This window comes from Tachypleus tridentatus, chromosome 10 (assembly GCF_004210375.1).
Source record: "Tachypleus tridentatus isolate NWPU-2018 chromosome 10, ASM421037v1, whole genome shotgun sequence".
NCBI lineage: Eukaryota > Metazoa > Arthropoda > Merostomata > Xiphosura > Limulidae > Tachypleus > Tachypleus tridentatus.
In genome coordinates this window covers 187,897,067-187,911,943 of record NC_134834.1, presented here as the reverse complement: position 1 = coordinate 187,911,943, position 14,877 = coordinate 187,897,067, and the positions used below count along the sequence as shown (strand labels likewise).

The window sequence follows — 14,877 nt, the reverse complement described above, 5'->3', positions numbered from 1 at the left end:
GGGAAAATGGTGTGGTCGACGCAACCTGACCCGAGTTCCACAATAGAAGTCGGACCAGACTGACTGGTTCTCTTTTGAAGCCTGGTCCTGCTACTGTTAGTCTTCCACCTATCAATGACTGCTCAGGTCCACCTTCAAGTAACTGTTTGTTTTGTACCATAAACCTTCCCATAGCATCCTCGTCCATGTAATCTCCAGGCTGCCAGCAAGCACGGAAGGTTCATAAATAGACCTTGAATACCGTTTACTGGTATCCAACGCTTTCCAACTGTATTACTTTCTAGCGTGCCTGTATCCATGTTCGGCAGGTCTGACGCCAAAACCAAAAGGACTACCAAGAAACAGTAGGGTTTGGTTTGGTTTGTTTTAAATTTCACCCAAAGCTATACAAGGGATATTTACACTCGCCGTCCCAAATTTAACAGTGTAAGACTAGATAGAAGGCGACTAGTCATTACCACCCAGTGGATTACACAGAGAATTAACAACTGATGACACATTAAAAATATACATCTGTTATGACTAATGTTATGAGTCGAGCCTGGTTAGTTTGCTGAGCTTCGTACCCTAACGGTCCAATGTCCTAGCCACGATATCCCTCTGAACATGCTTATCAATTTTGAACTGAAGACATGATATAACTATTACAATCAATACTGTTATTTTTTGTTTTGTTTTTTGGTAACGAGTAGTGTCACAAGAGGATAGCTATATGCCAAGACCTGGCCATGTATCGCATAGCTTACCTTATGTGAGAGAATATATTAAATACTAAAGATTTATGTTGTTGCACATACAACCGAAAACAACATGAATTTTCTTATTTACCACCCTTACTAATGCGTCATAAACTGAATTTATAAGTTTTACATGATTACCATTATTGCTTATGGTTTTTATTTACTTTTTTCTAATAGCTTAAATTTTGTTATAAAGTGTACATCTGCTTGATATGAATTTGCCTACGGTTTTATAATATCGAATTAAAGAAATATTGCCAATTGGTGTAGTTTCACAATATTTTTGGTTTTTAGGTGGTGATGGTGTCTCTATCTATGTTTTATAGAAGTAAGCTGTAGGACATTTGTCATTAGAAAAAATGTTTACGTTTGGTTATATCTCTCACAAAATGCCATAAAACACCAGCTAACCTCGCACAAAATAGAGATCCTGGTTTATCTTACTCCATCGCTGAAATCCAAGCATGAAAACATTAAATGTGTTCACAAGGAAAAAGTCAAGAACATAAGAAGTGATGGGAGTTTCATAATGGTACTCAATTTTTTCCCAGTAATTTTAACGTTTTGAAATGTTAGAGCGCCATGAAAAACAAATCACTCTTATGTGAATCTCCAGAATTTTCGCGCAAAGCTATACGGAGGGCAACTGAGCACAACTGTTACTCGTTTTGAACTGATAGACTTGAGGAAAGACACTTAATCAACAGTGTCCACTCCCAACTCTTTGTTTAACACAATAATGAGGTTTAGTTGTTAATTGTTATAACTGACCTACGTCTCCGAAATGTGGATCACGTTTCTCCAAAGAACCACTAAGCCATGTACAGTCCATTCTTTAATATAATTTATTTTATTTCAAACTAGTGTTGTTTTTAGGACTTTAAACATTTTTGAAATTGAATTTCCCCGCTGAGACGGCGGTACGTCTACGGATTTACAACACTAAAATCAGGGATTCGACTTCCTTTACCGGATATCGCAGATAACCCAATGTGGCTTTCCTATAAGAAAAAAAACACATTAAAATTAAATGAACTTCCTATTATTCGTCAGTTTTGACACTATTACTAAAATATTACCCAAAACTATTTTCTTTCATTAATAACTGAACATTGCATTGGATTTTTTATTGTTATTATTGTGGTTACCATTGTTTCAAATTATTATCCAACAAAACAAATATATATATATACTCACATACAATTGGCTCGTAAATCTACATTATATATATATTTTCTTAAACCTGAGCAACATTTTACGCCCCACGCATGGGCTAAATTACCAGGTCAGAGATCCTAAGGCTCACGCGCAACCAACAATCCATAGTTTAAACCTTTAGATATCTAAAGGTAAACCAGTCAGCCGTCACGCTACTGTTACGTTTATTTGTCACGTGCCCACACTTCAGACTATTGGGTGTGCTCAACATTATGTTATCTTGCAGGTTCGATCCTTGGACTTTTCGATATGCAGTCCGCTACACTAGTTTTACGCCAAGCTCGGTCCACAAGCTTAAATGCCCTTACCTAATTTCTATATAATAACAAATAGCATTCTGATAAAACTCAAAGAGAGTATGAAAAATTATTCCTATTAAGAATTACTTTATTTTATTCAATCCATAATTTTCTTCCCTTGAAATGTGATAACGTCATGCCCGTTTTACGCCTGTGAGCCACATTTCGTAACATTACACACCGTGCGCATTCTTATAACTGGCTCACTGGTTAGCTTAGGTTGGGTTTGATTTGTTTTGGAAGGTACGTTTATAATAACAAATGTTAGCTAGCTAGAATGATTTGGTTTGTTTTGAACTTCGCACAAAGCTACGCGAAAACTATCTGCGCTAAACTTCCCTAATTTAGCAGTGTAAGACTAGAGGAAAAGCAGCTAGTCATCACCACCCCTCGCCACCTTTTGGGCTACTCTTTTACTAACGAATAGTGGAATTGACCGTGACGTTATAGCGCCCCCACAACTGAAAGGACGAGCATGTTTGGTTTGACAGGAATCACAGGTTAGGATGCTGGACTGTGGGTCTGAGATTCCGTGGTTGTTACACCATTACTCATCAAACTAATTGCTCTCTAAACTTTACAACCGTGTGTACATTATAATACGAGCAACTATTAAGAACAATAGCCTAAAAGTTGGCGGTGAGTGATGCACACTGGCTACCTTTTCTCCAGTCTAGCTCTTCAAAATTAGGGACACCTAGCGAAAATTACTGTCGAGAAGTTTTTACCGAAATTCAAAAAATAATTTAAATTTTTATAAACTTTAGTTTCACTTTTTGTGTTTAAGTTTTTAACTACGCATAGTGGCTCATATAATCGCTCAGAATTTTTCAAGCACAAACTTTTAGTTCATATCTTCGTTATCTCTAACAATTTGAGATCTAATTACACTTTAGAACTTAGGAGGTCAAATCTTTTCAATTGATCCCGCCTTTGTTTGTTTGTTTGGGAATTTCGCGCAAAGCTACTCGAGGGCTATCTGTGCTAGCCGTCCCTAATTTAGCAGTGTAAGACTAGGTCTCATAGATTAACTGTAGATTGCTGTAGTTTTTAGTGAATTCTAACAGTATGAATTATATTTATTCGTAGATCTAGGCGTAATCAAAGGAACTAGGCTCAGCCTTTTTTTTTTTTTAATTAAGATGCTCTCGCGAGGTTAACAATCTAAGGAGACTTTGACCTATGGACAGTAGACTTACACTGGTCATTTGTGAGCAGAATTCTTCATTTCTGCTTCACAAGAGACCTGGTGAAATAGGTGAGTAGATCTGATTTATGATATACGAAGCAATTCAAGATACTAAACGCTAAAGGAAACCAACTGGTTAACCAAAGGCATCTTAGAACTACGACTTTCTGGTCACCGAAAAAAAAGAAAAACGAAAAAAGAAAGCAATAAGACAATGCTTAGTTACACATTATTTCATTATTTAAATACATAAGCACAGTAAATTTTGAACGTCTTGGAGAGCTAGAATGTTCAAGAACAAACCGTAATCCGAGCCCAACATATTAGTGTACGTAATAAACTTATCAAACACTAGGAGATTGTCGTGTTTACATTACTGTATCTTCTTTGTTCTTGACGAAATTAAAATTTTAACGTTTTTATTATGTGTTTTTTCTACCTCTTTTCTTAATTATAAAATTAATTACGTTATATATCGAATAATACCTGGACCTATACTTTCACATTTTCTGTGACTCGCAACCTACGGGTTGTGCGTTTAAATCCAAATCGCCTAATAGGCTCATCCTTTATATGATCAATCCCACTATTCGTTGGTAAAAAGTAGCCCAAGAGTTGACGGTGAATTACGTTGACTAGCTGTTAAGTCAGGGTCTGCTAGCTCTCGTGTAGCTTTGTGCAAAATTTTAAAAAAAATTAGTCATTTGTTTATTTACAGAGAAACAAAAAAATTCAATAACACTGACAAAAACATATTTATTTGTACCTGTTTGTACAGCACCTCGGGTAATATAAAACTCCTAATGAGAAAACAACCACTCTATATGTTGTTACAACACAACTCTACAATATACTGCAACAGCGTAATTGGTAAGTTTTGGAAATGCCAACTAAAAGCAGACCACACTTGTCAAGTCCACAAATAATTGTTACTGAGAAAACTTTGATTCAACATGAAAGTTTATTAAAATACACCTTCATATACATACATGACAAAAGAATTAACGATTTCAAAAATTTGTACTAATTTAATGTTGTCATGGAATTTCTTGTAGTTTGACATTAAACAGACTATTGTTAAATAACTGAATTATAATGCAGTTTTCTATACCACTGTCATGTTAACTAAGTGAGACGCGAGTTACGGCGAAAAGCTTATTTAACTATACTATGAATATGAATTCTCGTGGATGTAGAAACAGTATGTTTACAAGTTATTAATATTACAATATTTGTATGTGAGTCATTATTCTAAGTTCACCATCTCGAGCTGTGTTATTTCAAAATTAATGGCATGAAGACAAGGCGCTGGACGTCACTACCAACATCAACGCGTGTTCATAGTGTTAAACTGATGGTTGTTTTGGTAAGTTATGTAGATAGTCTTTAGAGTTATAATAATGATAAAAAGTTTAAAAGTGTATTTCACTGACAATCACTCTATATTTATATAGTATTTGAAGAACATACGTCACTGATGTTATTTATTCTTGCTAATTTTATAAACAGTTTTTTTTATCTACATAACACAATTGTTTATATAAAATAGGGGACAAAAACATTATTATTTGTTAAGTTATTAAGCAAAGATAAAGAAAATTTAAGCAATGTTTGGAGACTGTCATTTTAGTAATTACAAGCTAAAGGTCACAACAATCAATTGGGTGAGATTGTTTTCCAGACAAATAAGAATGGCTGAACTTGTTAACCAAACAACAGGACCCTGTTTAGGCTTTACACATTTTTGTATGTTTAACATTGCACGATAAATACACGAGGTTCCATTCACCCTGTTATTATCATCATAAAGCATGGATAATCATATTTTGATCCCTTTCTGCCTCATAAATCATGGATACTATTTATGGATAATGCTGTATGTGGTTCTCTGTTCATTATTAGATATAGATTGTAAATATCTCATACTATCAGCTATGATAGTGCATACAAGTTAGGAGGTTAAAGAAGTAATATTTCCATGCCCTAGGTTTGAAATCAGCAGAAGATTTGTACAGTATAATTAGTTTCCAAGAGGGGTTCAAGCTTCTACAGGGAGGGGTGAAATACATTTGGATAAATCTGTTCTCTGTGTCAGTGAAACCACATATCTTTATATCAGAACTTGTGGTACAGGCACTTGGTATGAAACATCAATAACTGGCATCATATAATAGACTTGCTGTATCAATACAGCATAGCCCAGAGTTAAGAAAAACTTATGTTTAACACTTACATTTAGCACAATCTTCAACAAAAGAATATAAGAAATATTACATCTGATTCTATTGATGGGTTGTTTTTTTTTTTTAAGGTTACAGTATACAATTGACTCTTTCACAGTATTGGATGAGTAACTTCTTATGGAACATGTTGAAACACAATCTCTCCCCCTCTCCTAAAGTACAAATAGAATGAGATGTTTTTTGACAAGTCAAAACAGCCTCTGAGTAGTTATAAGTTCACTCTAATCAAATGGTCTTGGAGTTTAATCTGTATTGCCAATAAATCTTTACAACAGAGCCCATACAACTTGATTCAGGAAACATAAAATGTTTTTCAAATAACTTTAAATAAAAATTTGATCATGACAGTAAAAAAACCAAACAAAAACCCACTGAGATGGAAAAAAAAGTTGATAAATCACATCTAGGACAAAGAATCTACCTGTATATATTATATATATATCAAAATTTTTAGGTTTTAGCATTTTTTGTTATTGGAATTTCCAATAAAACAGTATGACTTATAAATATTAACTAATATATTACGCAACAATACATTTCAGCAATAAAGTTCAAGTTTTTTTTTAAAAAAACGTAAATAAGTTTACTGCAGTCACTGATATTACTTGTATATTTCTTCCTGTTTTGAATTTCACCACTGCAGATTACTGCAGCATAGAAGAGCTTTTAAGCAGGAACAGTTGTATTTTATGTTTTTTTACATGGCTTAAACATCTGTTAATATTGATACCCCTTGTCGAGAGGACACAATTTGAACTCACTTGTTGGCTGTATACAACTACTGACCCAAGTTTAAGGAAATATATGCTATCTACAGTTAACAATAAGTTGGCAAAGCAGACTTAAAAACAAAAACGTACACATCAAATCTTTCTAATCACTTCTTTAACAGCATGTGATTTACTGCATAATCCAAACCACAATAATGTTGTCATTAGTAAAATAATGCAGGATAGTGAGGGTCATATTATGGATTCATATATGGTTTATACATTAATATACTCAAGAATTTGAAAAACCAATATCACAAAACAATACAAGCCACACATGCTAAGTTCAAAACTCAATGTTAGATCACTGCTCTCTGCCCAAACTTAGTTTATTTTTACATTCTTGGGCATCTCTATTTTGTAATCCTTGCAAATCAATTATAGACAGTCACTTCGGCTGGCTGAGATGAACTGGAAATTACTTAAGTTTCAGGGCTTAGGCTGTATGCAACTGTATACCTTCCCTAATTAAAACATAGGGAAATATGTAACAGCTCTTATTATTCAACATATGTGGTGTTTGTGATGTCTTACACACCCAAAGTAATCCTATATTGATACAATATCTCCACAACTGGAAGATTGTAACCAGTGTCTAAAGAAAAGTGTCTCACTTGGTTGTTTTGTGTTCTTGTACCCAGGTAGATATGTGCATCCATGTCTAAATAACTGAATTGGACATAACTCTCTGTATGCAAAAAATATTCTTATATTTAGTTTTTCTACTTTAAAAATAAATATTTTATGATCTCTAATAAAACATTTCAGCTGGCTAGAAAAACAAGATTTTTAAACAAAAAAACAGATATATCATCATTACTGAAAAACATAATGTAAGGTAAAACTTGGTTTACACAACGTCCTTTGTCTAGTGGTGTGTCATTATAATGAAGAAAATGTGTAACCTTAAAGGTCATTTATGTTTAAGTTTATATAAGGTACTAGTTTATTAACGTTCCAACCTTACAAAGGCAGGGGCATCACCGAGCACTGGCACACAGGGCTTGTGCCCAGAATCCCCAGTCGACGTCCTCAAAAACCAGAATAGAAAATCGCAATTGATATCATGTTGAAACATTGAAAGTTTCTGTGCTTGTGGGTCTGAGCCACAGGTCTCTCAAGCACCCAGTAATGCCTCTGTACAAAGATAATTTTTGAACTTTTTACTATTAAACTACCAATTTATGAAACACACTACACAACACTTAAATACAGTTATATCTTACTATTCACTTTTTTTTCATACATCAAACACTTATTAAAGTTAAAAGGGTAAGAACAAAATGAGCCATGCATAATGCGTTTTGTTAAATATATACACAACATGCACCTATATTTAACAAAAACACAGACAACAAACTAACATCTTGAAATAACCGTCAATCGATGCCCTAATATTTTAATAAGTAGTTAAATAACAAGAGTCATATTATATATACATAGATTTTTTTTTTTGCACTGTGTGATAAATCATTGATTTCAATGATACATTCCTCTTACGTTGTATGTAGAAAGAAAACAAAAAGAGGGAGGACAGATTAAGATGTGATGCCTAAGACTGGTGGAAAGAAATTTCTGGTCCATGATATAAAGAGTAGCTGAACATTATTTGTTTGTGAACGTACTGAGATAAATGTTGCAAAGATAGAACATACGAATAAAAATTCTTCAAATCCTGAGCTAAAAACTTTAATAGGGCAGAATAACCTTTAATGAGATCATGCACTGCTTTCCAACACAACCTTGCTGTCTTCCTCTATGCTGCCTTGCTTTTCAAGGAGTCACTTAGTACAATTCAGTCTTTGTCACTGGGTAGGGTAACAAGATCTTCAACCTTTGGAGACTTACCACCTCCGACAAAACTTTCCACACCAGAATCTGGAGTGAGAGGTCCACTGTCGTGACCTTTCTCAGTGCTCTCATTTGCTAGTTTTGGCACAAGATTTTCCTTCACTTTCTGTAAGGTCACCAGCTGATCCCAAAGAATTCTGTTCTGGTTTAACAGAGCAGGATAATTTTCACAGAAGCATTCTTCTGAAATGGCTTTATTAACCTTTCTACCCTTGCTGTTGTTGATTTCGTCTTTCTCAGAAACATTTTTAACCGTGTTATGTTTTTGGTTTTTTAGAACCTGAATGTCTTGCTCCAGTTTCTTCTTCGACTTCTTCAGCTCTTCGAGTTTCTGCAGGTTGAAACTGTGTTCAATTTCAAAATCCTAAAAACAAAACAGATACCTAAATGAATTTATTTTGTAACTGCTGTTATCAAGCAAATGTGTTTTGTTTTGTTTTGTTTTTACTTCTCTTTGTGATTAGCTTACAAATACTGATCAACAGAATTAGATCTTCCTATAGCACTGGAACTCCATCACTGTCACAGAAAATTAGTAATATACCTTAGATGTTTCACGAAATTTCCATAAACACACAGAATTATCACTTGCGATGGAACCAAGACTGTTTGTTTGTTTTGAATTTCGTGCAGAGCTACACGAGGGCTACCTGTGCTAGCCTTCTTTAATTTAGCAGTGTAAGACAAGAGGGAAGGCAGCTAGTCATCACCACCCACTGCTAACTCTTGGGCTACTTTTTTACCAATGAATAATGGGATTGATCATCACGTTATAACACCCCCATGGCTGAAACTGCGAGTATGTTTGGTGTGGTGGGGATTCAAACCTGCGACCCTAAGATTACGAGTCGAGTGCCTTATCCACCTGGCCATGCTGGGACTGGAAGCAAGACTGACTAAACCTATTATAAAACAATGCAAGAGGCATATTATTCCAGTTGAAAACAGTATGAAAATACACGTATATAAAAATATCACCAGACGATGTGGGAGATAGATATGTCAAAAGCCTTTTTTTGCAAGTTTTTTTTTAATCTAACAACTTTTGTGCAATATGTTTAAAATAAATAGAGTAAAAGTATTAGGAAATTTCTTTATAAGTCAGTGACTAAAACTTGTTCACACAGAAAACCATTCCATGTGACGGCAGAAATCAACGAACAGTAACATTCTGTGTGTTCTTCCAAAATAATTAGACTATGTGATAAATATACATACTCGACACTGCTCAAACTATGCAAAATGTAACTTGTTCAAGTATGATAACTCATCCCTCACCATAAAATGCCAGTTATTAAGATAGTTTATTAATCTAACCACGTGCTATCACTCCATACCAGTATCAATACAGTAATACAATGTGTATTACAACTCTTCTCTATTGCTGAAACAATGAATTATTTAACAACACTCTAATTTTCAAATGATCGTGTTTATTATTTCACTATCTTAATGCTGAAACAATGAATCGTGTGTACTATTATGTCGTACTACTGTTGAAACAAAAATTATTGTTGTATTATCAAACACAGTTTTCTTTTGTTGTATTGATTTATTCATCATGGCATAGTGTATGTAGGCTAAGGGAATGATTAATGGAACTCATAAACATATGGAAATAATTTGGTCTCTTTAACACTTAATTTTAAGGTTTAGCTCAAGGAAAACAAGAAAAAGAGAGAACTTAACAGTGGGAAAAACTGTGATATTTTACTCTTTCATAATTGGTAGAGAATATAATTTATATCGGTAAAATCGATAAATTATTCCAAATTTGTGTACAGTATTCTACATTTAGTGAGTAACATTTATGTAAACAGAATGCACAGAAAAATGTAAATTTGCTATAATCCTCCACCTTAGACAGAGATAAATATAACAATAGTTGGACAGTAAGTTTATAGTTGTTTTGTATTGCTTCTTTGTCATATCCTCCTGAAGTGAGGTTGTATGTATTTAATGGGCATTACAAGATTTTACAAACTAATACGACATAATGGTTTATCTCCTTTGAATATGTAATATGACAACAATTAAAAATGTTGGTAAGTTAAGGATTGTGAGATATTGCATTTGAATTTGGTCTGTCCTGAAAGTATGATATCTTTGCTATTCTTAATTTCACTTTTGTCCTGTGTGGATGTTTTGCTTTCAACCTGTTCCAGCAGCCAGTTGAAGTTTAATTATGAATATAGAAGCTGAATACATACAAAAGACCCATACCTAAGTTCAAACTTACACTTTGTGTCTTGCAAAAACAATATCTCCAGAACCTGCTGTACTGCAGATGCTTACAACAATCTACTGGAAGTCAGGGCACCTAATTCATTGTTTTTAAATGTTATAGTCTATAGCCTAAAATGATGAATCATATGTATTGCCACACTAACTCAGAAACAATGGTTAAATTGATACAGGGTGTTATAAAAAGTTAGACAATTTAAAACACGTTAGTAACAGTCATAATTAATGTTTCAAAACTTGCCTTTTATAAACACTTGTTTTAGAACAAAAATGAATCATGTATTGTCACACTAATTCAGAAACAATGGTTAAATTGATACAGGGTGTCATAAAAAAATTAGATAATTTAAAACACGTTAATAACAGTCATAATTAATGTTTCAAAACTTGCCTTCTGTAAACACTTGTGTTTTAGAACAATTTTAGCCAGATGACCACAGTACTTTGAGATGATACTTTCTACTTGTGACATGATTTTATGTTGTTGTTCTTGTTGAAGTTGATGATTCTGAAGTAAAGTATTCAGTTGTTCCAGTTCTTTACTGACATCAACGCCTTCACTACAAGCTGCTTGTTCCTCTGCTTGGGGTTCCACTGGAAAAAAATGAATAAAAAAGTGAACAACAACAGGCTACTGAAATTAAAAAAAAAAATAAGGCACTGCAAATTAGAAAAGGAAAATAAGCTGAAGGTAAACATTATTTGAATTTTGATTAATTTATGGATCTGAAAAAGAAATTCATATGTGCTACCTATTTTAAGAGAGATGATCACATATTACCAGTTTTATTTTCACACGTAGTTATTTTCTGAAAAACTGGTTTGATTTGAATTTCACACAAAGATACACGAGCTCTATTTGTGCTAGCCATCCCAAATTTAGCAGTGAAAGACTAAGGAGAAGGGAGCTAGCAAGTCATCACCACCTGCTACCAACTCTTGGGCTATTCTTTTACCAATGAATAGTGTGATTGACCGTCACATTATACACCCTCGCAGTTGAAAGTGTGAGCATTTTTGGTGGGACAGGAATTCGAACCCACATCCAGCTAACTACCTGGCCATCCTAAGCCTATTTTCTTAAAGAAACATAAAACTATTCAAGTTTTCTTGTGAGGAATGCTTACAGTGTTAAGTGATGAATAAAGATAAAATGTTACTCGTTTTTATATTTTTTTGGTTTTTACATGCACTGGATGCTTGTATTTAACTTCTATAATGTGTCTGCAATTTTACATACATAAAAATTAAAATACACAAAAATTATCTTCCAGTAAAAATTATTGCATTTTGCATTAATATTGTTATGAGAATTTACAGTTGTGATGAAAGTGAGGATATTATTATTAATGTCTTGTATTGTTTAGATTTAAATTGATCTATGAAATTAAAAATAGATTTTTGTTCTTTATACTTGGATACCGTTTCTGCTTCTTCAAACTTGTGCCCTGAAAGCTCATCCAGAGTTGTTTTGTTGTTTTTTTTAGAATTTCGCGCAAAGTTACACGAAGATTATCTGCGCTTCCAGAACTTTAACCTGTTCAGTGCCGTAGACGAGATAACTCGTCCAAGCCGATCGGTAACACAGTGCCACGGACGAGTTAATTCGTTCTCAATAATACCTATCTTCAACGCTAGAGGTCAGTACCATACATGCATTTGACCTACTTACAAATTGTTTTACTTTCGATCCAAAATGGCGTCACGAAAAAAAGTTACAAAATGAAGAAGCATTAGAGTTGTATTGTAGCAGCTGAAATACTTGGCAGTCAACAGGTTAAAGAGTAGAATTCTAATATTATTTATGTAACTAACTTATTGATGTTACTTTAGCTGTTTAATATTCTTGTGATTTGAAGTAAACACCAATATAAACACATACCTTTAACTGTTTTTAAATCAATTCTGGGTGGCAATTCATTGTCAGAAAACACAGCCGTTTGCAATTTGTATTCTGCCTGGTTATTATCACCGCCTACAGATTCGTTTTCCCATGGTGGTTCTTGTTTAATGTGGCGTTCTTCCAGATGTAAGGATGCTGGTGGCTGGAGTACACTGTGGTGGATTTTATGTTCACTATCTTCGTGTCTACGGTAACCAGAAAAGACAAATTTAGATACAAAAGTTCCAAATAGATAGTAGCGAATAAAGATATTAAAAGAACCACTCAGTTTGCGGTAATATTCATAAAGATATTTGCATTATTGTGTTTCAAAGACAATTAACATTTAGCGTTGGTGTAAACACTAGGCTGTTCAGATTGTTTATGCGCAAAGCTATATAATAGATTATCTACGCTTTTTACACCAGAAAGAATCGAAACCTAAATTTAGCGTGGTCGTCCCCCCTTTCGGTTAGCAGTAAGGATTCTGATGTTTATCGCAAGACTTAGTAATCATATTTCATAGTTGGAGAATATACTAGTAAAACAAAAGAGAAACTTAGTATAGGGTTAACCTTTTTCACATTTAATAAAGTAAACATTTAATATATATTTACATTAAATGTAAATATTACATTTAATATTACATTTAAATGTAATAAAGTAATAACATTTAATAACAGAGTAGAAGTATCAACACTAAGCCAAATATAAATTAATTTAAGTAAATACGGTGGCACTGCTATATCTGGTAGTTTTGCAACTATCAAAAGGTTTTGACGCCAGAGGACGTAGAGAAGAGCCTTGATGACTTACTTTTAAAAAATCGTTAATTATTGCTATTAGTGCTATACAACGCCATACCCGTTCTCCTTACATAAAGCATAAATATCTTAACATTCTGAATGGATATTTGTTTTTGGATTTTATTCATGTTTTCTATTTACTCGTTACGTGATACATATGATCGGAAATCTGAGTTGAAGTTACTTTATGTATGAATACATATTAGAGTTTAGAGCTGAGCCAAGTTTTAAGTATTCTTTTTATTCAAATATAATATGTATTTAATACATGTGTATATAATGGCGAAATTTCTGAAAAAACCAATTTCAATATCTGTGCACATAGACAATGAATTGCAGCCACTGTGTTTCTTTGTGAAATCGTTAGATGTCGCTTTTCAAAAGTAGATTCACCGATCTCTATATTAAAATCGGTTGGAAGTTCGTAACCTGTCTCAGTTTTGTTTTTAAATAAGTAAACACAGCTACAGCGATTTTATGTTTATTACACGACTCCAATCTCTTCGTTATGTTAGCGCTTCCCACTACAAGATTCTACATTTAGCGTAAGTAAGAACAGGTTTCGATGCAACCTTTCGTACTTTGACTCTAGGCCTCAGAATTGCTAGATGTCACATACGAAAAAACGGATTTTGGCATGTCGAATTTAGGACACGAATTTTATATTATATGTCGTTGTTTTAAGAACTGATAAATAAAATGTTAATTTGTAATAATTTTTATATATTAATAACACAGGTCTGCGATGGTTTTATTGTGTTGTTGTTTTTTTACATGTTCTACAGTAATTCCTGTACGCTGAATCCAAAAATATCCAATTTTCTCCTTCGCATACAGATTTTATTTTTACATACGTAAAGCATTTTCATTGAAATCAAGTCACATTTTGTTATGCTTAAAATGATGACAACCACTGGCTATAGATTTCTCTAGACCGATCGCTACGTGAGAGTCTTATCGATCGTTCTAGAGCTCAAACGTAACAATAGAAATTGTTCATTGTGGTAAACGAAATAATAATTTGTTCTAAGTAAGTGATTTTCTTCCCGATTTGTAAACAAAAAATCCTTACACCATAAAAAAAATAACTTTCGAACTCTGCGTAGCTGAAATATGGAAAATTCATTATTAAAACCAAAACAACTTTTATGAATTTTAAATTCGCAGACCTGTGTATTCGTTGCACTAAAGTAGGCCCGGCATGGCCAGGTGGGTTAAGGCATTCGACTCGTAATCTGAGGATCGCGGGTTTGAATCCCCGTCGCACCAAACATCCTCGCCCTTTCAGCCGTGGGGGCGTTATAATGTGCGGTCAATCCCACTATTCGTTGATAACTAGCTGCCTTTCCTCTAGTCTTACAGTGTTAAATTAGGGACAACTAGTGCAGATAGCCCTCGTGTAGCTTTGCGCGAAATAAAACAAACAAAAACAAATAGTGAATGATTTATTTCGGGTGGAACATACTTCGTTTCCTAAAGAAGGCAAGATAATGTTCGTTTATAAAAACTTTTTAAAAATCAATTTTTTTTTCACATTTCAAGGTACACTCCCATAAACTATAAAATCTAGGAGTGGTGATAACTGTGATAATAATATATTTAAAAAGTACTGTCATTGTTTTCTTAAATAAAAAT

At 33.6% G+C, this 14,877-nt stretch overlaps 2 protein-coding genes across 3 annotated transcripts in view; one reads left to right on the top strand and one right to left on the bottom strand.

Annotated features, from left to right (window-relative positions):
• Positions 1-1,580: 1,580 nt before the first annotated feature.
• LOC143231162 (ski oncogene-like) overlaps positions 1,581-14,877 on the bottom strand; it is a 71,204-nt gene continuing 57,907 nt past the window's right edge. The window contains exons 3-5 of one of the 2 annotated variants that reach the window (XM_076465824.1): positions 12,437-12,642; positions 10,946-11,148; positions 1,581-1,741 (exon numbers count right to left, since the gene is read on the bottom strand). In XM_076465824.1, coding sequence (XP_076321939.1) covers positions 1,667-1,741; positions 10,946-11,148; positions 12,437-12,642 — 484 coding nt within the window. In that variant the 3' untranslated portion in view covers positions 1,581-1,666. Of the gene's footprint in view, positions 1,742-4,183; positions 8,675-10,945; positions 11,149-12,436; positions 12,643-14,877 lie in introns of those variants that run through there. The other variant, XM_076465823.1, reaches the window with a different exon arrangement.
• The window catches only part of LOC143231163 (acetyl-coenzyme A transporter 1), a 103,719-nt gene continuing 93,523 nt past the window's right edge, over positions 4,682-14,877 (top strand). The window contains exon 1 of the mRNA XM_076465825.1: positions 4,682-4,812. Coding sequence (XP_076321940.1) covers positions 4,741-4,812 — 72 coding nt within the window. The 5' untranslated portion in view covers positions 4,682-4,740. The remainder of the gene's footprint in view (positions 4,813-14,877) is intronic.